The 23618-nt window shown below is 36.2% G+C and overlaps 1 protein-coding gene across 1 annotated transcript; it reads left to right on the forward strand.

The window, feature by feature from the left end:
• Positions 1 to 319: 319 nt before the first annotated feature.
• Positions 320 to 23008, forward strand: Cad74A (cadherin 74A). The gene is made up of 24 exons (XM_073084918.1): positions 320 to 497; positions 6781 to 6991; positions 7813 to 7956; positions 8786 to 8934; positions 10099 to 10227; positions 10629 to 10847; positions 11512 to 11724; positions 12008 to 12832; positions 13084 to 13279; positions 13647 to 13950; positions 14069 to 14951; positions 15115 to 15300; positions 15655 to 15829; positions 15938 to 16057; positions 16434 to 16654; positions 16975 to 17101; positions 17469 to 17644; positions 17998 to 18118; positions 18267 to 18433; positions 18617 to 18927; positions 19430 to 19490; positions 20002 to 20162; positions 21155 to 21405; positions 22307 to 23008. Exons 2-24 carry the CDS (start codon positions 6781 to 6783, stop codon positions 22414 to 22416), a joined length of 5460 nt encoding a protein of 1819 aa, XP_072941019.1. The 5' UTR covers positions 320 to 497; the 3' UTR covers positions 22417 to 23008.
• The last annotated feature ends 610 nt before the right edge of the window (positions 23009 to 23618 follow it).

Raw genomic sequence — 23618 nt, forward strand, 5'->3', positions numbered from 1 at the left:
ACAGTTGCGGCATGTCTGTATAGAAATAAATCACATGTGCGTAGTTTTTTGCTCCCATGACCTTAATGCAACTATTTCAATCGCCCTTTAAAAATGACCTACCTTTATCTCTGTCTGATACACCCGACCCCGTATTTTCCGTTTCAACTCACGCATCTTAAAGAAAAACCCCGTTACTTTTACCTGTGCAAAAAGGCTTTATCTGCAGATGGTAGGGGTCAGCACAGACAGAATAACGTCGTCTCTTTCAATCCTAAGTTTAAAGTAACAAAAGAGAGAGAAGGCGCAACGTGTAATACAAATCCAGTCTCATAGACCGGTGGTGCAAGTTTTTGACAGTACGTTTCAAACTTAGCGGTGTCGTGACTTCGAGAGATAAAAAATGTTTTCTGTAAAATAAAATAAATTAAATTTGTAAATTCGTACGTGTTTTAATAAGTGTGCGGGTATGTTTGTGTGTGGAACGTGATATTGGATTGGCCCTATTAGAAAACAAGGTGCGTATTTGGGTATAACTGTGCGTAACAATTCTTAAAAGTTGTATTGACAAGCGAAACTTTCTTCGTGAACGTTAGTCACCAAGGACACAGGACCTGCATCGCGAAATGTTAAGGATGTGTGGAATGCACGACCTTCTATTAATCATTTTGTCTATTATAGCCATATTAGAGCCAAGTACGGGAATTTTGTCGATGTGTAGGTCAAAGAATTAAATATTTAGGTAATTGTGAATGGTGGTTTAGGATGGGTTTAGGTAAGTTAACCTACCTTTTAATATATCAAAAGGACTAAAATATTGGTAAATGTTGTCAATAAGTACTATTACTCACATGAAATAAGTAATTGAAAGATATCAACACTAATTTCTACTTATAATGAATATCATAATAATAATAAATATTATTTCATTGCTTGAAAAAATGTTTTAAAAGCATTTTATTCTAACGAAATTTAATTAAATACAATGCAGAACAGCTCAACGACACCGATTTTCTTTAACTTAATGACACAATATTCAAATTATTCAATATTCAATATTCAATTGAGTTATTATTCAATCGACCCTATTATTGCCTACCAAATATCGACTTTTGACAATTTTTTCACACTAGAAATTGTCTTTCAATTTCTGATAGAAAAAATTAGACTAACTTATTACCTATTATTGTCAATAACCAACGTAATTTCGCAAATTAACAAAAAATGCGTACCTATATGTAACAAAATTCGTTATGTACGTTACATAACGAACCCCATAGGAACGGAAGGACGTTAAATTTCAAGGTCAATATTCACATCCCTTTTAACCGTTTATTGCCTTACAAAATTGTCTCCAAATATTCGTAATCCACTGATACCATTGTCCTGCAAAATACTTTTGCCTTGTTTCAATGCCAGTGTCTACTTAATAGTTGATACGACGAACCCTTCTTGGTTCGCCTCTGGAGGCACCTCGGCTACACATATTTCTGCCTGTAAGACAGTTTTAGGCTCTATGTTCGGGGTCTCCTGAAGAAATGTTCGATCTCCTGGTTTAAGTAACCTCTTCTTTTACCACACTACCAATCTCAGAGCCTCAGAATACCTACGTTGAGTCGGCCACGTATCTGTGTCCGAGTTCAGGTAGGCCGACTTACCTATTTTTGTTTCAAAAACAACTTATTCTTAGTAATGTCCTACCTGCTATCTATTGTTCCAAATGTACCTACATCACTGTTTCAATGAACCCAGCCCAGATATTAGAGAAGCAATAATGAACAGCTAGAACAGAAAGGCGAGAACGTCCAATTATCATATTCCCACGAGTGTATTGTATTCGGTTAGTGACTTGTACCTGCAATGGTGTAACCTTTGCACGTCATCAGTTGTTTCTATGTGTGAATCAAGTGCTATTCTCTCTAGCCTAAATATTTACCGTTTACCACTAATATATTATTAACAGACTAACACGAGGAGTTCCAACTTAGTCATCATCTGTCGCAGCGTAATTGTAATCGAACTTAGGTAGGATTCCTATCCTATTTATAATGAAGTGTCTGCGTACTTTAAGATGGACTATATGCTTCTTTGCGGAATTTAAAAGTGGAAACAGTTTATATTCAATACGGAACTTGTAATCACCGATTATTTCTTTGTCCATTATGAGATGTTACCAAGCTTATTCGTTGTGAAGTTCCTCAGTAACCATTTTGTTTACGTCCAATTATTCTTCTCCTTCACCGAACTCATCTCTTCTACCAACTATACCTACTCGTGCCTTGATAAAACTGAAAGATATTATAAACGAATATGAGTTTAAATTAAACATTACTACTTTTCGTTCAACTTCAGCACTAATACACCGATTTATGCAGCAATATTTTTGTAGTGATTCATAGATGTCCATTCAAGATAAATATCATAAAAATAAGAACACCAAATGCCTTTGCCATTTCTATGTTACATAATACGACATTTACCAAGGTCTAGCAAGATTTTTGATTAAAATTGTAAAATATTACTCCGTCCTCAAACGGAATCAAATTAAATAGTTAATATTGTAATTTAACAGCCGAATCGAATTAACAACCGAATCTCTGTCGTTTTCTACATTCAACTCCGTTATTGATAATTAATGAATCCAATGTTTAACTACTAAAGATCTAAATTTGACAATGGTGAATGTTGAAGAAATTGTCAAACGTCGATCTTACGTGGGAAAACATTGGAATTATTGAATTACTTATTAATACCAGGCGTAAGACATGTAGTAAAAGATGTTAATGATAAGTGATTATAGAACTAACGATAATATGCCCAACAAAAAACTACTAACACACCTAACATATCGATCTGAGTTGTAAGACAATTGGTACTCAATCATTGTCGTCATAATTTTCATCAACGAGATTGAGAAGAGTTTGGGCTAGTCCACTACGCTGTCCAAATCCTACGTAGTGGACTTAAAGCAAGATATGAGTTTCCATACGATTCCTTGACATAGTCCTGTTACCAATACTCTGACTTAAATGAAGAACTGATTAATTCTTAAGGATATTTAAAATATTTAATCAACACTAACGTCTTGTCAGGTCGTGTTTTCCTCAGATTTGAAAGGTAATTGGAGAACTGCAGTAACTACTTAGCGACTTGGCGTTTTATATTAGACGAATTGCGTCAAAAATATCTGACAACAATTCTCGATTTCTTCGCAAATTATTAACATGAATATGCGATTTAAAATATGTGCAAAGATAATCACGAACGAATCAAAACTAAAATAGGAAGCGATCACGTTCTACTGTTCCCACGTGACGAAACCGCGTACGATGCATTATCGTTTGCTGTTATGAGAAGCAAAGTGACATAATTACTGCGGTGGATATTCTTCAATAGCTTTGTTTAAATAAAGAATATCTTGCGACTTTATTTTCCATTGCTAAACACAGTCATCCCATCCCTAAGGCATTAGGCATACTCATCTAGATTTTGGCACTACGGATTGATACTGGAGAAATATGATAAAAATGAAAACCCGACTGCGTCGATCACTAGTTCTTATTAGTGATCGAAGCGCAACTGTTAAAAAATATAGGTACCTATATCACTTCCATAGTTAAGAACTTTTAGAAGTATGCAACGTCACTTCATATGTTAAAATCCGTCGAGCCATTTGAGCTGCAGGGTCACATAAACATACACACATACACGTGAAAAACATTCCACAGTCTGGTAAAAAAAGTACGATATAATGACCAAATGATATTAGATGTTTAAAGCGTATAAAATCAAAGCCAAAGCGGACCCATTCTCCTCCTCTGTCCTCTTTAATAACAACCACGGCCCGCAACTAAACATGCCCTAATTTTCTTTTTCTTCTGTATATTTTTTGTGATTTTTTAAATTTTGTTTTTTATTGGACTTTTTAAACAAATTTCAATTCGTCATTTATTTCATTCAGTACTCGCACAAGCCATATTTATACGTAAGAGTATTGTAGGCGACAAGCAAAATTAACCGGATATTGTCAATTTAGAAACACCTGCTTCGTGTAACTTGAAACTGACAATGATAGGAAGTTAGTTTTTACCGATTGCCATCTGGCCTTCGAGAACTTATTTTACACTTATTTTACATATACTAATTAATAATGACATGACCTGCGTAACATACAATACTTTAAGTTACTTTAAACTTTTTGGAGTTCGTGAATTAATTTTGACTTTTTAACGACGGAAAAACATCTAAAGGAACCCACATGGCAGTTCTCAAAAGTCAAAGTCAAAGTCAAAGTCAAAGTCAAAGCATATTTATTGTGGACACGTAATATACAGGTGACAAAATGTTACTTTATTCGCTATGTCCTGCCATACGGCGTACAATATAATTTGTCTTATTCTAAAATTAATATATGAAGAAGAGAATAGATTTAAAAGACAGGCTAATTAAAATTATACAGAATTAATAAAGACATAGTAAATTACAAAACAAGTCAATAAGTGTCAAAATAAACCAGACCAATCTCAGTGGGGCACTGCAATCAGACCTCATCGTCCAGAAATTCTTTAATTGAGTAATAACACTTGTTAATTAAAAAATCTTGCACTTGGGTTTTAAATTTAAATAAATAGTTTTGTAATGTTGATGTTTGTGATGATGACGTAAAGTGTGGCGAAGTGTCTACTTAACCTTAGTCTTTAGTTGCTTCACGGACGCGTTGCGAAGGGTTGCGTCCCAATTTAGTCCTCAGTACAATAGATACGACTGCATACTCTTCAAATGGAAGTCTAATAAGGGATAGTGACACTAATCCAAAAATAAGTCAGGTAAAAGATATTTCAAAAGTAATGTCACGTCTACGACTAATAGTTGTAGAGATGTTGTTCTGTGCAAAGATTAACTGTTTCTAAACATTGCAGCCTTCTAAGTATCGTTTTGTTGCTAATGATGTGAATGCCCTACCATTACAGTACTTAAGCACGATAAAAACGCATGATTTCTATCTTATTGATAATGTAATCGCAAGTCGCTTTCAGAGTTATAATTTAAATGGTAGTTAATGTCTTTATAACTGATCTATAAGGTCATAAGTTTGTAAAATATTCACTCATATATGTTGTATTTACATGGGCAAAAATGTAAGTTGGTAAAAAGAGCCGTTGCGTTAAAAGCCTTATCAAAATCAGTTCAACCCTTTCCAAAACCATCGGATATTTATTAATAACTTTAGTACCATAATAATAATTCAAATAATTATGTACTCGAAACATGTCAAATATAAAACTACTGACTGGCGCTATACCTGTTCTTGTTTTATATACGGAGTTATATCGTAGTTAAACCACAAACATTACTATTGCAAATTTGTTTAATCTGTACATTGCAATAATAAATAATACCAAAAATAGCTTGTAGTTTTGTTTTTAACGTTTTTTTACTTTTAATATCTTTAACTATAAGACTGTTTAAACGAATTATCGTTAAAAGTATTTCTTATAACCAAAAATACGGGTAAAGTTTATAATATCAAAAGAGTTTTACACAATGGTCAGATTTATATCGAGTTATACTAAATGAGCCGAAATTGCCCATTTGCACAACATTCCAATTGTCTCACATATCACAGATTTACACGAATTGCAATATAACGTTACTTTGCGTTGCCAATTGTTTTGAGTAGGGATGTTATAGCGCTTCGTAAGTGTAACCGAAACTATCGGATATTTAAATAAACACCTACTCAAATAATTTAAAATGCAAAAAAAATATAAACAGTCAGTCTATCTAATTTTTACCTATAAAGGATCGAAATTTGACAATATTTAAGATGTGAAGATTTGGTAAATGTTACAAATGTAGCGGGTGTTACTGAAACAACACAGCAGAAGCCTCATAAGTTTCTTTACAAATTAACTCAAAGAAATTGCCACCCTTATTTTCTTCATTTTCCCCTTTCCTATCTGAACCTATCGGACAATCTTAAATTATTACATATCTGTATACAGATCCGAAATTTCATATCCCTACATCCCTAGTTCCAAGCCCCACCGCTGACCACAAGCCACTCTGTTTCTCTGGTCTAGACTAGATCAAGTTGCGACACTCGTAACGTGTGGGCATTGACTGGAATAGACAACATGACCTTATATATTTTAATGTTTAGTTTCCAGTTGAATAATTCTTGGTGAGAAAAGATAAGATTATATTGAGAAATAAAAAGTTGGTCAACTTTGTAATTACTGGGTACCACCGACACACCTATTTCTACAACAGCATACAACAATGCGCTGCTGTGTTCTAGTTTAATTATAATTCTCTGACTACAATAATTACCATAGTAGTTTCGCATACCAGTTTAGAATTTCTATGTTGAGCGCCTCAATGTTAATTTGTCGTATTTATTGTCGTTCAATACTGACGTACCTCACGACGTATAATAAATTGACGTACCTCACGACAGACTAGTTTTTTTTCTTTACCTACCCTATACTGTTGTCTGGTCTGCAACCAGAGAACAGTACACATCACTATTACAAGGCGGATATTAGTGCTATTGACAGTGCCAAACAGTAGTAGAGTCACGGAAACTACGATCTTGATAGCACCAAATTAAACTAAGCACCCTAACTAGTTAATTAAGTAATAAGTTAGTTCGATCACCTCCCAAATTTATTTGTAACTTAGCAGTAAATAAAGAAAAAGCGATATTCGATTTGTGACGTAAACGAGTACAATAGCGGCAAAACGTTTCATAATATTATACAACGTCTGATTTGGATTGTATTTTTTGTTAACTTCCAGATGGCAGAAATAATATTTCAACGGCGGAAGATTCCCACGGTGTTGAGTGAGGCAAACCCGGTCATAATCCTGCTCGTGCTGCACCTGGTCCAGGTGGTCAGCAGCCAGGTCATCAACAGAGCCCCGCACTTTGTCCCACAGACTGGAGACATGTCTCAGTTCAGCTTGCCCGAAGACACCGCTGTTGGTACTCCTGTATATCAGCTGAAAGGTAAATTCTGGATATTATTATTTTGATAAAATATATGATGAGAAGTGTTGGTGCCATGCATATACATTATTATACATATAAAACATGGTAGAAGGGGGTAGAACTCTTTGTGGTTCGACTCCGGCGGCACCACCGCCACACCTATTTCTACCTAATAACAGCAGTGTTAGGCGCTTTTGTGTTCCGTTTCGAAGGGTATGGTAAAGGAGACAGACTTTTCCGAGGCGTTCCAGCTTAGTCCTCAGGGGTACCGGCGCATCTGTGGCTGACCTCAAGTAGGAATGTCTAATCCTATCTGGGGTTGATTACAAATGTTCATGGGCGGCAGTAGCCACTTACCATCAGGTGGACTGCATGTTCGTCTGCTACTCCTATATTATAAAAAAAAACTTACAGAACCCGAACTTAGAACAAGTACGAGTCTACCTACGTCATAACAACTATGTCATGATGTGTGGATAGACATGCAAAGACAATTTAGCAAACATCATAATATTCTTATCTTCATTCTTGAGGAAATATTTATTTTCGTCATCAAGGAAATCTCAAATCCATTTAAAATATAAAAAAGTTTTCAACATTAGGGTACATTAGGTCATTCGAACGAAGCAAAATTCTGACTGGAATTTGTGTTGAATATAAACTTGTTCACAAGGATCTAATACTTCACGTCATAAATACGAAATATTGTCGATATTGTCTCGTGCGATCCCGATCATCATCCGTTCGTCTTCCTTCCAATGTGAAGATCAATCAATTTCAATTAATTTGAAATGTTTAATATCATGTAATTAATGTAAACAAATGTTTTATGTTTGCAGGAATTGACCCAGAAAATGGTCCACTGAGGTATTCGATATCCGGGCAATACTTCAGCGTGGATCCTATCACCGGGGTCGTCACTCTTGCCAAAACCCTGGATCGAGAGGAACAGGACTCGTTGGAAGTCATTATCAGTATTACTGGTATGGTTCTACTTTAATAACAACGTGACCACAACAACATAGTATAAAGAGCCTAAGATATTTTCGAAAGAAATGTAGACCATATTTCTCGCTGTTAATTATTTTAGTAGATATGAAAGTCAAAATCGTTTTATTAACTTCCTAAATAAGCAAGTATAGGCAGACTTATACAAATATTCGTAATGACATCCTCATTAGACTTTAGTATCCTAAATTCCCTGAAAATTAAATGCAGTAGTATTAATTGATATGCAAGTAATTACGTTTATTTTATATTTTCCTCTTTCTCTTGCATAACAAATCAAAACATAAAACTTAAACCAATTATATTTCTTCATTACTTATACTAACGTAATGTTTACTTCAAATAAATGTATAGTGTAAACATTAAAACATGTTTTATACGTACTGCCCTAGAAAGGAATCATTAACGAACTCGTTAGCTCTGTGTATCCTGTAAGAGTCTAGTGTTTACGCCATATTCGTAACGAAGATATTTGAGAGTAAAAGATCTCACTTTGCTTGAACCTTATCTTAAATTTTAAACATTCGCAAGGTGCAAGGATATGACATAATCTATCGTGTTCGCTCTGGGGGCACCAGCGTTATAGTCTTTCTGTCTAATAACAGCTGTGTTAAGCATTCTTACTTAGTTCACATCTGTATACGCCCTCTGGAAGGATTCTAATCCTATTTGAGATAGATTACAGATATCCACGGGCGGCAATAATCACTTACCATTAGGTGGATAGCACGTTTGTATACTCCTTCAACTACAAATACTTGCTCTTACAGATCCCAATATTAAATTTCGTGCACTTTTTTTCAGATGACGGCCTAGCCAACACAGAGCCGAACACAGTGTCTCTCCGACGTGTGATTCCAGTGAAGGACGTCAACGACAACCCTCCAGTGTTCCACAACAGGCCCTACATAGTCAATATTAGCGAGGCTACGGCTGTTGGGAGTGAAATCGAGGTAAATTATACAAATTAATATTAACAAGCGTTCATTGTAATACAGAAGCCAGCTTAGCCAATCGATATACCAAATTTGAAACCAAACGTAATAAATAGTACTGATAATATGAATTAAACACAAAAACAGTGATATTAATTTGACCCCTATCGACATTTAAGACCCATCTTATTGATCCGTAACAAATGCGTTTCTGCTTCTTAGAACTTAGTAAGTTGAAATATCTATTAAATTGTTTCCCAGCTTTCAAATCAAACCAGAACCTTGTTATAAGGCAGAAATAAGTGTCGCGGTAAGCACAGACGCTTCAAAAAAGGTTAAAAAATAAGCATCGTCTATATCTCCAAAATATATCATTAATGGTTAGTCACCTAGATATATAGACTTTGCTCTTTGCTCTTTAGCAATGGATTGCATATCGTTTTCGATTTTCATGGTCCAATAAGCGCAAACTGCATACATAATATTATAGACCTCATTTATGGCAATGTTATTGCATTTATTAATATTGTATTAACCTTCATAGTGTGATGTCTTACTCTGACATACGTGATCTCATCAATATGTACGATGGAAAGCGATTTTATATCATTACCTCTCGTCATAGGAACCGGCGACGCATGTTAATCTTGCTTGTTGACATCAGTAATACTATGTTCGATAAAATTAGTATAATTTACATTCACCTACGTTGATCTCGTAAGGGTCAATAAAGATTAGTATCGCAAATTGTAAACATTTGTCGGAGGTTATAAAGATTGTTGTCGGAAGTTCATAAGTTATTTAGTTTGCAACAACATCAAACAACAATCATTATCAAACGTGTCCTAATAACTGTAGAAACATCACTCGGCCCCTGGTTTATAACATCAGTATTTAGTAGCTACGCTCTACTGTATAGTGGACGAGGTAAGTCTTTACTTCGAACGTAAATATCTACTTACGATACGTTCAAGCTTAGTCTACGACTTACTTCAGCCCTATTTGAGATCCATCACTGGTCTACGGCCCACAGTACTTACTTAATACTACACGAAGTGCATCGTTTACTGCTTCAATTTTACCTGATTCTCCGTTTAATTTATTATTTTTAATAGAAATAAACGTACTGTAGGAAATTTTAGTATAATTTTTTTTAAGTTATTAATAACAATAAAATTTCAGGTCGTGCCGAAAATAATAGTGACTGACCGTGACGAAGGCATTAACGCAAACATTCAAGTGTCGTGTTCCACTAAAGAGAAAGGGAGCGATGCGGAGGCTTGCTCTACTTTTAGGGTTGTCACTGATATGGTGAGTTATAAATAATTAATATATTTATATTGTTATGACTGTTAAGCATAGATCTTTTCTTGTAATAATAATGGTTGAAACTATAGTCTACTAAGCCCTAAATCTAATAAAAATATATAAATCTTAAATAAAGTTACTACACTTATATAATTCATTTAGGTACTCATATTTCGACTAACTTTTTTTATACACACAAATAGCGGTTTTATTTCTTTTAATTTTATCTTCTTTAGAAAAAATGCTTCAAAACTCAGATAATACCAATATAATACACTATACCTACGTATACTCTATACCATTTTATTTTTCTGCACTTATGATATCCTACGGTATGGATATCATAAGTGCAGAAAAATAATTATATATGTTTATCACATACTAACAACTTTCTTACAAACCAGATCGAGCCAAACCAGTATGAAGTGCGGATATTCCTATCAAAGGAGCTCGACTACGAGAGTCGGTCAGCGTACATCATCAGCTTGGAGGCGGTGGACCTGTCGGAGCGGCCGCTGCGAGCGCTCGCGACCGTGTCCGCCGCGATACGGGACGTGCAGGACCAGCCGCCCGCGTTCCTTAACGCGCCCTACTCCACTACTGTACCTGAGAACACTCCACCGGTAAGTACTTATAATAACAGATAAGTGTAATTAGTGTAGGTTTTAGGGTTTCGTACGCAAAGGATAAAAACGGAACCCTTTTACTAAGACTTCGCTGTCTGTCCGTCTGTCTCAGGGCTATATCTCCGGAACCGTAACAGATCGGCACATGAAATTTACAGAGGATGCATAACGGTGACCGCTATAACAAGAAATACTAAAAATAAAATAAAGTTGAATATTAAAGGGGGTCTCCATACAACAAACCGGATTTTTTTGCATTTTTCGATCTACCTGTTAAACCATACTAGGAAGACGGTTGAAATTTTTACAATGCGTTTACTGGTATTATAATAAATACAAATAAGAACTATAAAACATATTTTAATATAGTTATTTTAATTTTATTATACGTTGTGTACGTATCATTTTCATCATCACCCCAAAGCCATCTATTTATGTGTGACATAGCTATAATAAGTATTGTTGAAAATGTATTAAGTACCCAAATGTCTTCCAAACGATAAGTGTGTGTTTTACGAAAAAGCCATCAACATAAAGGTGTATAGGATAGGTATTAGGTACTGACAAATTTATTCAATCTAAGTATATTCCTTAAGGTCTATTAAACTCACTGACAATTAGTTGTAATATGTGATATTTATGCAGCAAGTGGAAATTCCAGGGCACCAGCATAATGGACATCATAGCCAAAGATGGCGATACTGCCAACCCTCGACCAGTGCTACTGACACTAGAGGGTGACATCCAGCAATATTTCAAATTGTCCCCTGAAAGAGCTCTGGGACGAGCCACACTGGTCACTACAGACGTTCCTATTGATAGAGAGAGCGATGTTGTCATGCAAAATGGTGGAGTGTATAGCTTTTTTATTAAGGTACAATTAAAAAATAATAAGGTTTTGAAATTATAATACGTATCGTAAATTGATATTGGTTTTAACTAGCAACTAGAAAATAATATAGTTACATTTAGGTTATCAAATGTGCAAAATACGCATTTTTATAAAAACATGTTTTTAAACAAAAATGCTTTTATTTGAACGGTTTTATGAATCTTTTAACTTTCCGCTTCACTTTATTACTTAATAAATAAGCTGTTGATTGCACTACATTATATTTACTTAGAGTACAAATTAAACCTTAAATTTTTATTTTCAGGCTACAGAATTAATAAACAACGAAGTGCCATCTGACTTTACAGTTACGCCAATAACGATAATCGTAACAGATGTCGACGACCACGTACCCCAATTCAATAGAGACGTATTTGATATATCGATACCCGAAAATATCGAGAACGGAAGCCCTATCCCCGGTCTATCGATATATGTAGAAGACAATGACATTGGTGTAAATAGCAAATACGATCTGAAACTTCGAAATGTATATAATTCAGAAGGAGTTTTTTCTATAAGTACAGATCACGGCGAGGGTAGAACGCCAATCAGTATTAAAGTTAAAGATTCTAGTAAATTAGATTATGATGTTGATAATGATGACGATAGGCGTTTTAGTTTCGATATTGTTACATATGTCGGTGATACAGAACTGTCGTCGGCAAGAGTTAATATAAAACTTCTGGATGTAAATGACAATGCACCAATATTTGACGAATCAAGTTACAAATTTAACGTTTTGGAAAATTCTCCTATTGGTACAATGATAGGCGAAGTGCAAGCAACTGATAAAGATTATGGGATATTTGGAGAGATTGAGTATTCCTTGACAGGTTTTGGGTCAAACATGTTTAAAACTGATAAAAATAGTGGTGGCTTATATGTGGCTCAAGCCTTAGACTACGAAACACAAAAGAGTTATAGCTTAACACTCATTGCTAAGGATGGCGGAGGTAAAAGTTCTACTACGAGCGTTTTCATCGATGTATTAGATGCTAATGACAATGCACCTATGTTCGAGGCTTTAGAATACAGTCGTACTATCAGAGACGGCGCCACTAGTTTTGAACCACAACTTGTAGTAAGGGTAAGTCATAATAAATATTGAATAATTTAATTAAGATGATTGTTAAATGGAACCTCTACCTTCTTCATCGTCTCGTTGTAAAATTGTTTTATTTAATAAAACGTTAATTTTATAAGAAGCATATTGTATAAATTTTAATAATTTTGAGTAATGTTATAGCCATACTTACACATAAATCTAATCATATCCTTATATAAAAGTACAGAATATCTTACTCTCAAACACGCTGTGTATTTTTATTTACCTTTCAGGCAACTGACGCAGATGGGCCAACCCAAGGTGGTGGCAGGGTCAGGTACACCCTAGAGTCAGACAACAGCATCGCGCACAAAGGACAGGTATTCTCCATAGACGAGGATACAGGAGAGATTACCATTCTGAGCAAAGTGGAGACAATGGACACGCCAAGAGGACAGTACGAGCTCGGTGTACGGGCTACAGATTACGGTAAATATGACGATTACAAATAGGTACACGTCTATTTCTGAGAGATCTCAGCCAGGCAGTAGTGATAGTAGTAATAATCCTTTTCAACTGTTTGGAGACATTTAAATTCTTAAATAAGGACATACTTTTTTGTAATGTAAAATGTACAATAAACCAAAGATTTGTACACCGGATCAACCGGTAGAGTATGCCGAACGCAATTACTATGTATGAACTACTTTATAAACGCATGCTTTTACAAATAAATAGATTCATTCATTCATTCATACAATTCATGTACTACATTTACATTTACTTTCTTGTAATGTAGAATGTACAATGTATGTAGTAAACAAATTAATCTTAATTTAACAAATATTTATTTCAGGAAAACCACCTCTAACAAACGAAACCAGAGTTTATATACGAGTAGGTGTCCCTGGCAATCAGCGACCAACCTTCAAGGGGAACTACCACCATTACAAGTATACAGTCACCCAGAGGAACCCGGACACCAATGAAGACTTTACCTTCGACTTGAACCCTATGAATTATAAAGCAAGTATTAGAGAAGATGCTAAACCAGGGCAGAATGTCACCATGGTTGTAGCTAATGATCCTGATGGATTGGATGATCTGTTAACATATCATATTGTATCTGGAGCGAAGGATAACTTTGTTATTAATAAAAAGTAAGTCATTTGAAGTAATAACATCATCTACTAAAAGCAACTTCTAATATATAAATAATATAATACAAGTTATTTAACCAATAGAAACTGACTCATCAAAATTATTATTTAATTACAGAACTGGCCTAATAACGGTATCAAACGACGCGAACCTGGATAGGGATGTCAATACAGACAAATATGAAATCATCGTATCAGCAGTAGACAGCGGCATGCCCATCCCAGAAACTGCAACCACCACTGTATTCGTCACCATTCTAGATGTAAACGACAAACCACCTACATTTAACACAACCGAGTCGACAACTTATATATCGGAAAGAACCACAGTTGGAGATGTCGTTACAAAAATAATAGCTCAAGATACAGATTTTAACTCTAAGTTAAAATACAGTATAATAGAACCAATAAAAGCTATGTCGAAAGCGGGAGTTCAACTCAAAGCAAACGCTCCATATGACTACAGAAATGTCTTTCGTATAGATGAAGACACGGGAGAAATAATTGTTAACGGCACTTTAGATTATAGTCAAGCATCAATTGTTATTCTTACAATTAAAGTGATAGATGTTAACGCTGAATTGAATATCGACAAACAATTTGCAGTCACTGAATATACGATTTATATTCAACCATACGCAGATAAAAACCCTCAATTCGTGAACGCTGGCTGGTCAAGTTCTAACCCTATTATTTACCACAAAATAAAAGAAGAACAGCCAATAGGAAGCACTGTTCTTGTACTAATGGCTGAAGATCCTGTATCTGGGCATGACGTAACTAATTTTAAAGTGATTAATTCGGAGACCGGTCTACTCCAAGTTGATCCATTGAGTGGTCAAGTGGTACTCACTAAACACTTGGATTACGAGGAGCTGACGACTCCTAACTTGACTTTGACCGTCCAAGCAACCAGTAGTGATGGAAGTAAACACAGTACAGCGAAGATTATCATTGAAGTTCAGAACTTGAATGATAATCCACCTATGTTCGACAAAGAGGTCAGCAAATAACTATAACTATAAATTATAAACTATAACTATGAATAATTTAATTAATTATAATGAGCAAATGAAAATATTGCATAAGCTTTGACATGAACGATGTTCTTTCAGTATTGCAAAAATATCTTTGATTTTTTTTAATTCTATGATTGTTTTACAGCTATTCAAAGTGAGTGTACTAGAATCAGTAAAACACCCAGAAACCGTACTAACAGTAAAGGCAACAGATGCTGACGCGGTATTAACGGAAGAGGACAAGGCGAACGGCTATGTTGATGTGCGATACGTGTTGCGAGGAGAAAACGCCGAACTGTTCTCTATCAATAACGTTACTGGTGTTATACAGGTAAGAATAGATAAAAGCTATTTTAATAAAGGGAAAGATATACATATATGGGTATTATTCAAATATGGGTAAACGGAATTCGCCATATCCTAGAAGCTGTGACTTACTACGAAATAGTTTTAAAGTATACGATGCCATTTATTATGAAAAAATGTTGGTAATTAAGAATGAATAAGTATAATTTGAATAAGTATAATAGTCATATTCACTTTGAAATAACAACCCAAAAGTCGATAAAACTATTTACAAAAATTTACAGAAAAAATATATCGTTATTTTACAAAATCAATGCTTTGTTAAAATTTTGGGATCATTTAGGTTAAGAAATATATGTATTCACAATTTTGTTTTTAGGTAGCTCCAAACAAAACTCTCGACCGTGAGCGACAATCAGTACTACGGATGGAGATAGAAGCCTTTGATACCCCTAAAGGAGGTGCAGACAGGCTTAAATCCGTCGCCACAATACTGGTCGATGTATTAGACGTTGATGATAACTCGCCAACTTTTGAGAAGAACGTTTATACAGGTAACTCTACTTATATTTTCACACAATTTCACTTTGAATTAATAAGCATATTATATAGAAAGGCATTTATTTTAGAGTTACTAACAGATATTGTATTTAAATTCACAGCTGTGGTACCTGAGAATGTACCGATCGGTATAAGCGTGATCAACATGACAGCAACGGATCCTGATGAGGGTCTCGGTGGAGAGATTAAATACGAGTTTCTGGATGAAGGGGAAGCCAGTGGTGAGTACAAAATACAAATTAATTAATGAAATAACTAGGCAAATATCATCGCCTCACTCAGTATCATATCGTGTCCTGATCTAACTCGCAAATGAAGGCATATGGCAAAGATAGACCAAAAAAGTTCAATCTAAGTTCAATCGAAGTGTTATAATCTAACAATACGTCTGTGATCCACTCGAGTAACGCAGTGATCAAGTGAATTAACCATATTTGATTCATTATCACGTCACATTGCATTATTTCTCCCTTATCTTGCTCTACTGTCTTTTACCAGGTCATAAAAATAATAGACCACGTTGCTCAATAATATCCCTTATTCATTACTGTCAAATCTTACTCATAATCAATTCACTTAGTCGTGATTATTTCCCAGGTCTCTTCACAATTGACCCCCTAACGGGCGAAGTAAAGACCCGTCGCGATCTGACCGGGCGAGGACGGACCGACCCCTACCGCCTGCTGGTCGGCGCTACTGATGGCGGCGGTCACAGCGGGGATACGTCACTGTCCTTGTACATCGGTGACGTTAGCGCTAATGACGGCGTGCCCAGGTTCATACGGCCCGCTGACGGCGAGAACTTGACTGTTAGCGAGGTACGTTATAATTATCTTCTCATTTATTACTTTTTAACAAGCAATGTCAAGTTATGAGTATTACAGTACGATTTTAGTTAATGATGAGTAGTGGTTACATGGGAGCTTAAAAATATGTTTTGCACAGAATAAACGCGATTTTAAAATTTAAAAAAGGTTTTTTTTTAACAATATGATTATGGGTACCTTAGTAGCCTTAGAGCACCAGAGAGCTACAAGATATGTATTTGAAACTGTTTTAATTACTGATACCCTGTAAGTAATATTTTTTTATGAGATTATACATATTTCAATATATGATTATTATGTTGTCCGTTCAGAACGCAACAATCGGGACACCAGTATACCAGGTGGTGGCGAGCGACCCCGACGACCCGACGCAGCCGTCAGGACAACTGCACTACTCCATACAGCAGAGCAACGCCGATGCTAAGGTGTTTGCTATCGGTAAGAACTGCATATTAAATACCTTCAAATACGAAATCCTTTAAACCAGAATACACATATTTCTAACGTAAACTTTATCTAGGTAGTAGAACCGTCGGTAGTTCATTTTGAAAGCTCAATCCGTCGTACTTATTTCTGCCCCATATCAACAATGTTAAGCTTACTTGATTGTTGGTCTGTCTGGTATGGTAAGAGTATAATTATATGATACATTTCAACTTAGTACAACATTACACATCTTTGGCCTACCTCGGGTAGAACTTTATATTATGTGGGATTGATAGCAGAAGTCTATGACCGGCAACTTAGCATCAAGTGAACTACACGCTCATTTGCTAAACTTCTACATTTCAAATTTTGTTTCCAGACCCCACGACGGGTATAATAACAACCCGTCAGTCACTCGACCGGGAGCGTAAGGCCGCGTACACATTGGTGTTGCTGGTGACGGATGGAGGCAAGCCGCCGCAGCAGAGCTCCCGCATCGCCACCGTGCGCGTCGCCGATGTTGATGACCACAAGCCGCACTTTGGAAGGAACTTGGTAACTAAGAAAATGATTTTTGCCTAAATCCTCTAGGATTCATATAACATACGTTTTTTACTCGTGGTATAGAATGGTGACCTCGTGCCATTGACCAAAATATATAAGCATACGTTTCCATAATTTAAAGAAAGTTTCGATCGTTTAATATTAAGGTATTTATCTAATTGAAACCTTATTCCAGAACTTATATGACAGACCAACATGGCGACTGGATACCCCAGTCTCCACAAACTTCCAATATTTTAATTTTTTTAAAAGTCATTTTTATTCCAATAATTAATTTGAATTGGAATTTTGTTTTATCAATAGCCTTGGAGTAATTAAGTAATATATTCAATACTATTGTGCAGGATGATCCACCAGTCCTACTGACCACCAAAGAGGAAGTGCCAATAGGAACAGTTATTGGAAAACTGGAGGCCATAGATGAGGATGAAGGAGATAATGCTGCTATCGATTACACCATAACAGGTATTGTATATCTTGACTTAGATAGACATCTAGAATCATGTGGGTAATTTCTCCTTGAATGAGACGAAAATGCATTCTTCGCCTCGAATTGAGCTCATTTGAATCTAGTGTTTGCCGTACAAATATAAATTTCTCGTGATTTTTTCAGCTGGAAACGAATTTGCTCTAGTGAAGTTAAAACGTACGAATGACAGCAAGGCACTGGTCATAGCAGCGGCCAGGCTGGACCGAGAGGCGGTGTCCAAACAGCTGATCACTGTCAAGTGCTTCAAGTATGGTACCACCCCCCGGTTGAACAAGGGGTATAACAGATTGGTAAGTTACACAAAATCAAAATTTGATATTTATTATTTGATTATGCCTTAAGTGGGAAGATCAAAGTTCTAAAACACTAAGAAAAATATGACTAAAATATCTACTGCTGCTCCCGGTAATTATTGAGGCTAATGCATACTAAAAAGACTCATGAAAATTATTTGTCTTTTTTATTTCTTTCAGGATCCATCAGAAATCCAGGTATTAATTAAAATTCTGGATATCGACGACCATTTACCAGAATTCGAGAGCGCGAACCTAACAGTTGGGGTTCGTCTAAACGTTCCCGTTGATACAACCATAGCCACCGTGAAAGCCATAGACAAAGACCCGGACGCTCTACCCATAGACTACAAGATCGTTAACATGAGCTTTGAGTCTCCAATTAAGAGCAAATCGTTGAATAATATAACTGATGTCATCGTATTGAATAACGTCACTGGGGAATTGACGATCATGAAGAATTTGATACATTACGCTGACGGCATATTCCGGTAAGATTTGTATTTATCGTTTGCCTTTATCTTCTCTCATTTCGAAGGAGGTCATAGGCTAGAAATTGAGGCTTGTTTCATAATGTAAAGACTTTCCTGAAACCGCTTATCTACGCGTGGCGCCCTTCACTGGAATCTTTAACTTTTCTCGCATTGCATTGTACATGCCATGTATCAACACAATGACGTTTACAACAGAACATCACCCTGTTCTCCCTCGCATTCCTCTGCAAGCCTCCCCCGTCATTAAAGATTAATTGATGGACGGATGCACCCATGGGAATGAAACTTGTTGGACTTTAACATCTTTAGAGCCACGTGTCATACGAAAAATGGCGGCACTTAATTAGGAATGTCTTGATAAAGTACTGATACAGGTATTGATAGTATTGATACCATCGGGATGCACTATGAAAAAGAAGATGGTACTGAAAGAAAATATTTAGTATTTATTTAATTTAAAATTTAAAATAAGTATTATAATCTTGCATTTTTATTACAGATTGGATGTTCGGGCAAATAACTCAGTGGATGTCGAAAGGTTTAGTGATATTTTAGTTGAGGCAAGTCAGATTTTTATTATTAGCATTATTGTTTATTACACATACAAACAAATTAATAATAATATTTTACATTAAAATATTTTGAGGAAGTGGGCCAATGGTATCCCCAGATGAACCACCTTATTCTAGCACCTTTCAAGCGTGGTGAAATTAGTTAGACTTTTTGTTTTTATAATATGGGAGTAGCAGACGAGTATGCAGTCCACCTGATGGTAAGTAGCTACTGCCGCCCATGGACATCTGTAATCAACCCCAGATAGGATTAAATTCCTACCTGAGGTCGGGCACAGATGCGCCGCTACCCCTGAGGACTAAGTTGGAACCCCTGGGAAAAGAATTTACCTTACCACACCCTTCAAACCAAAACACAACAGCGCTTAACACTGCTGTTATGAGGCAAAAATAGATGTGGCGGCGGTGCCGCCGGAGTCTAACCACAAATGGTTCTACCAACTTCCAAACATGTGACATGATATTAGTGGCGTCAACGATGGTCATTGGTGTTGTGTAGGTGGTAGTGGTCCGCGAGCGCGACCTGCTGCGGCTGGTGCTGCCGGGCGGGCGCGCGCGCGTGGCGGCGCTGCGCGAGCGCATCGCGGCCGTGCTGGCGCCGCGCCGCCTGCGGCTCCAGCTGCACGACGCGCCGCATGCCGCGTTTTATGATAATGCTGGGTGAGACTTTACAAACTATTAATATAATTCATTATCATCAACCCATTATTTTCCTACTGCTGGGCACGGGTCTCCTCTCAGAATGAGAGGATTAGACCATAGTCCACCGCGCTGGCCAAGTACGTATTGGTGAACTTCACATACCTTTGAGATGTTTTTTATAAATCTCTCAGGTATGCAGGTTTCCTCACGATGTTTTCCTTCGCCGTTTAAGCAAGTGATAATTAATTTCTAATTCGCACATCATTTTGAAAAATCAGAGGTGCCTGGGTTTTGAACCTTGGACCCTTCGATCGAGAGGCCGAGTTTTTTAACCACTAGGCTATCACTGCTATTAATATATTTAATATTAATTAATTATACAAATTGAGGGTCAAGAGTATGATACTACGGAAACTGATAAATTATATCAATAGATTGACAAGATGCTCAATATTTTTAAATATGTAATACAGCTTTAATTTGGTGATAACATCAGATAATATACACACATGTGTGTGTCACTTTGTATGTAGAAGTAAGACATAATCGTAAAAACCCTTTGTGTTCTATTGTACGACCTACTGCACGTACATGTGACGCCAATAATTGCGTATTGCTATTTTTCGTAAGTGCACACGTGTATACATTTTCATTTACACTCACATAATTTCATAGTAATCATTTTTAAGTATTTAATTAAATAAATCAGTGTGAAACTCGCACTCGGCCCATTAGCTTGAGTAAATGAATGAATGTGGTTTTGCCTGGCTCATTCATCACTTATAATGAAGGATATTATTATAATTTTACAAATGAGTAACTAAGTGAGTAACTCATTTATTAAATCACTTACAAGTGATTTAATAAATGAGTAAACTTATAATGAAAAGAAATCAAATCATTTTTTTAAATTCAAAATAGGTTTTTTACAGAGCACTTTTTGAAAGTCAATACAACTACCTCACAGTCACTTCACAAGGTGTTTAAATAATTAAATCATTTTCCTCCAGCCCATGCTTCCAATTCCGCAAAATGGACACGGGCGAGGCGCTGACGCCGAAAGCGATGAAGGCGACGATTCGGTCGCTGGGCGTGGAGTTCCAGCAGGTGCTGGAGGCGCACAGCGTGCACAACATCACGAGCTGCGGCGCGTCGCGCGCGCGCCACACGCCGGCGCAGCGCGCGCTGCTCGCGCTGGCCGCCGCGCTGCCCGCCGCCGCGCTCGTCGCCACCATCGTACTGTGCTGCATGCACTCCAATGGTAAAATAAAAAGAAAACTATTTTTATAATATCCTATATTATGCAGCAGACGAGCATGCAGTCCACCTGATGGTAAGTGGCTACTGCCGCCCATGGACATCTGTAATCAACCCCAGATAGGATTAGATATTCCTACCTGAGGTCGGTCACAGATGCGCCGCTACCCCTGAGGACTAAGCTGGAACGCCTCGGAAAATATGTCTCTCTACGACATTCTTCAAAACGGAACACAGCATCGTGTAACACTGCTGTTGTTAGGCAGAAATCGATGTGGCGGTGGTGCTGCCGGAGTCGAACCACAAAGAGTTCTACCGCCCTCAGTATTATTTTTGATAGATTATTGACAGAATTACTTTTGAACGAAAATATTCGGAAAGCCGTTAATTATGAAACAACGCGGTGAAAAAATGCCATAAGACGCATAAGGTAAAACATAGTCTCAGTAATTCCGATATCCAGGGAAACAGTCCGAGTAAGTGCTGGAGATGCACAATGTACACATCAGCTCTTCTCGTGCGAACGGGGCGCTGCTCATGTCAAATACGGCGCTATCCGCTCACGCGCTCATGGCTACGATTTTGCTGTGTGCTGCATGCACTCTAACAATGAGAAAACACTTGGCTAATTTTACTACTATTACTACTTACTTTTAATTGAATTGGTTAATTTAATTTTATCATATCTTGTCCATGTTCTTATCATTTCCTTATTTCCCTGAAAAACAAATATGGACTCAATTTCTCTATACATCTCGTACAGAAAAAATGCCGATAGCAATTAAACCACATATTTTTTATAATGTCTAATTATTAATTTTTGCTACCCTAGCTAGCTAGCTACTATTTTTTACTGAATTGGAGTATAGATACTTAATTTTTATTAATAAACAAAATTATTTTAGCAAAACGACGCGCACGATCCGCCCTCCTCTCAAGAGAAGCGCCGACCATCGCCGCTAGCAACATCTCCGGCCCTACAAGACTTTACGCAGAACCTTTGTATACTACGTGATACAATAAAAATACTAATAAACGACTTACCCTACCTGAATACGATTGAGAGCCAGTATTAAATATATATGCGACATTTATCCGCTTACGACAGAGGCGGCGCCACGCACTATGGTATGCCATTTTTTACTGATCCTGTATAATTATAGACTAAGTAACGAAATGTACTCAATCGGTACCTAATTATTATGAAGTATAGACACAAAAAACTTCACACTGCTTTGGAACGTTATTTAAGACCAATAATATTAATATGTTTAGATTGTTTAGCATTGAATTATGGATGTATAGTAATAAGTCAATTGTTAGCAAAGCATATTGTTATTTGATGCAAAAACAAGTAAAAACGAATGAAATATGTAAATACTTGTCAGTCGGTTTGAAAGGATCAACATAGGTATCGTAAAAATCTTAAATATTGAATCAATGGATATTTTTAATGTACGTATAACTAAAACAAAAGAATTATGTAAATACTTACCAATCGGATTGAAGAGATCAACACAGGTCCTGACTTAAATATTTAAACAATGGATATTTTAATGCGTGTATAACATATTGTTGCATACGTTTATCTATAATATAAAGATGAAACATCACAAAATTATAAGATGCTTATTTTTATTATTAGATATACAAATAAATAATAATCAGTACTTTTGTAAATGTTTCACAGCACGATTAATAATGATAGACGGTACTAAGTATAACTGAATTGCCAGACTTACATTTGAGCAAAGTAAATTTTAATATTATTTACTTAGTTTTATTACTTTTATATAAAAATCAAAATTGAAGTATTTCTGGTACATGTTTTATTCGTACCAAATACGATTATTTAGTCTACTTCGTGTAGTTTAGTGACATAATTCGACTACATTAACTATTCTAGGTGATCTAAAAGTCCCATGGAGCTCAATTTTAATTTTCAATTTCAAATCACATGATAGGTCCCTTTCATGGGTCCTCGATGCAACTAAGTAGTAGAAACCTTCGTAGATCGTCTGCTACAACGGATGCCATTGAATTCAGTGTATGTATAAAAATATGATCAGGAGGCACGGCAGTGCCTCCGCCAAGTCGAGCCTAAGATTGTATTAAAATATTCATTATGTTTATATAATTTTTTATCAAAGTTTTTTCTCGCCTACTTTAATTAGCAAAATAATTATATTATCGTTTATTTATCAGAACAAAAAAATA

Source organism: Epargyreus clarus, unplaced genomic scaffold, assembly GCF_041222505.1.
Source record: "Epargyreus clarus isolate Ecla_fem2 unplaced genomic scaffold, WU_Ecla_fem_2.2 ptg000021l, whole genome shotgun sequence".
In the NCBI taxonomy this organism is placed as follows: Eukaryota; Metazoa; Arthropoda; class Insecta; order Lepidoptera; family Hesperiidae; genus Epargyreus; species Epargyreus clarus.

What these genes read in the sequence shown, in the direction of transcription:
- Cad74A (XM_073084918.1), top strand. Translation starts at nt 6,781, where the DNA reads ATGGCAGAAATAATATTTCAACGGCGGAAGATTCCCACGGTGTTGAGT. An exon ending in CGCACTTTGGAAGGAACTTG is followed by an intron (nt 17,645 to 17,997) that starts GTAACTAAGAAA and finishes ACTATTGTGCAG; the next exon opens with GATGATCCACCAGTCCTACT. An exon ending in ACAAGGGGTATAACAGATTG is followed by an intron (nt 18,434 to 18,616) that starts GTAAGTTACACA and finishes TATTTCTTTCAG; the next exon opens with GATCCATCAGAAATCCAGGT.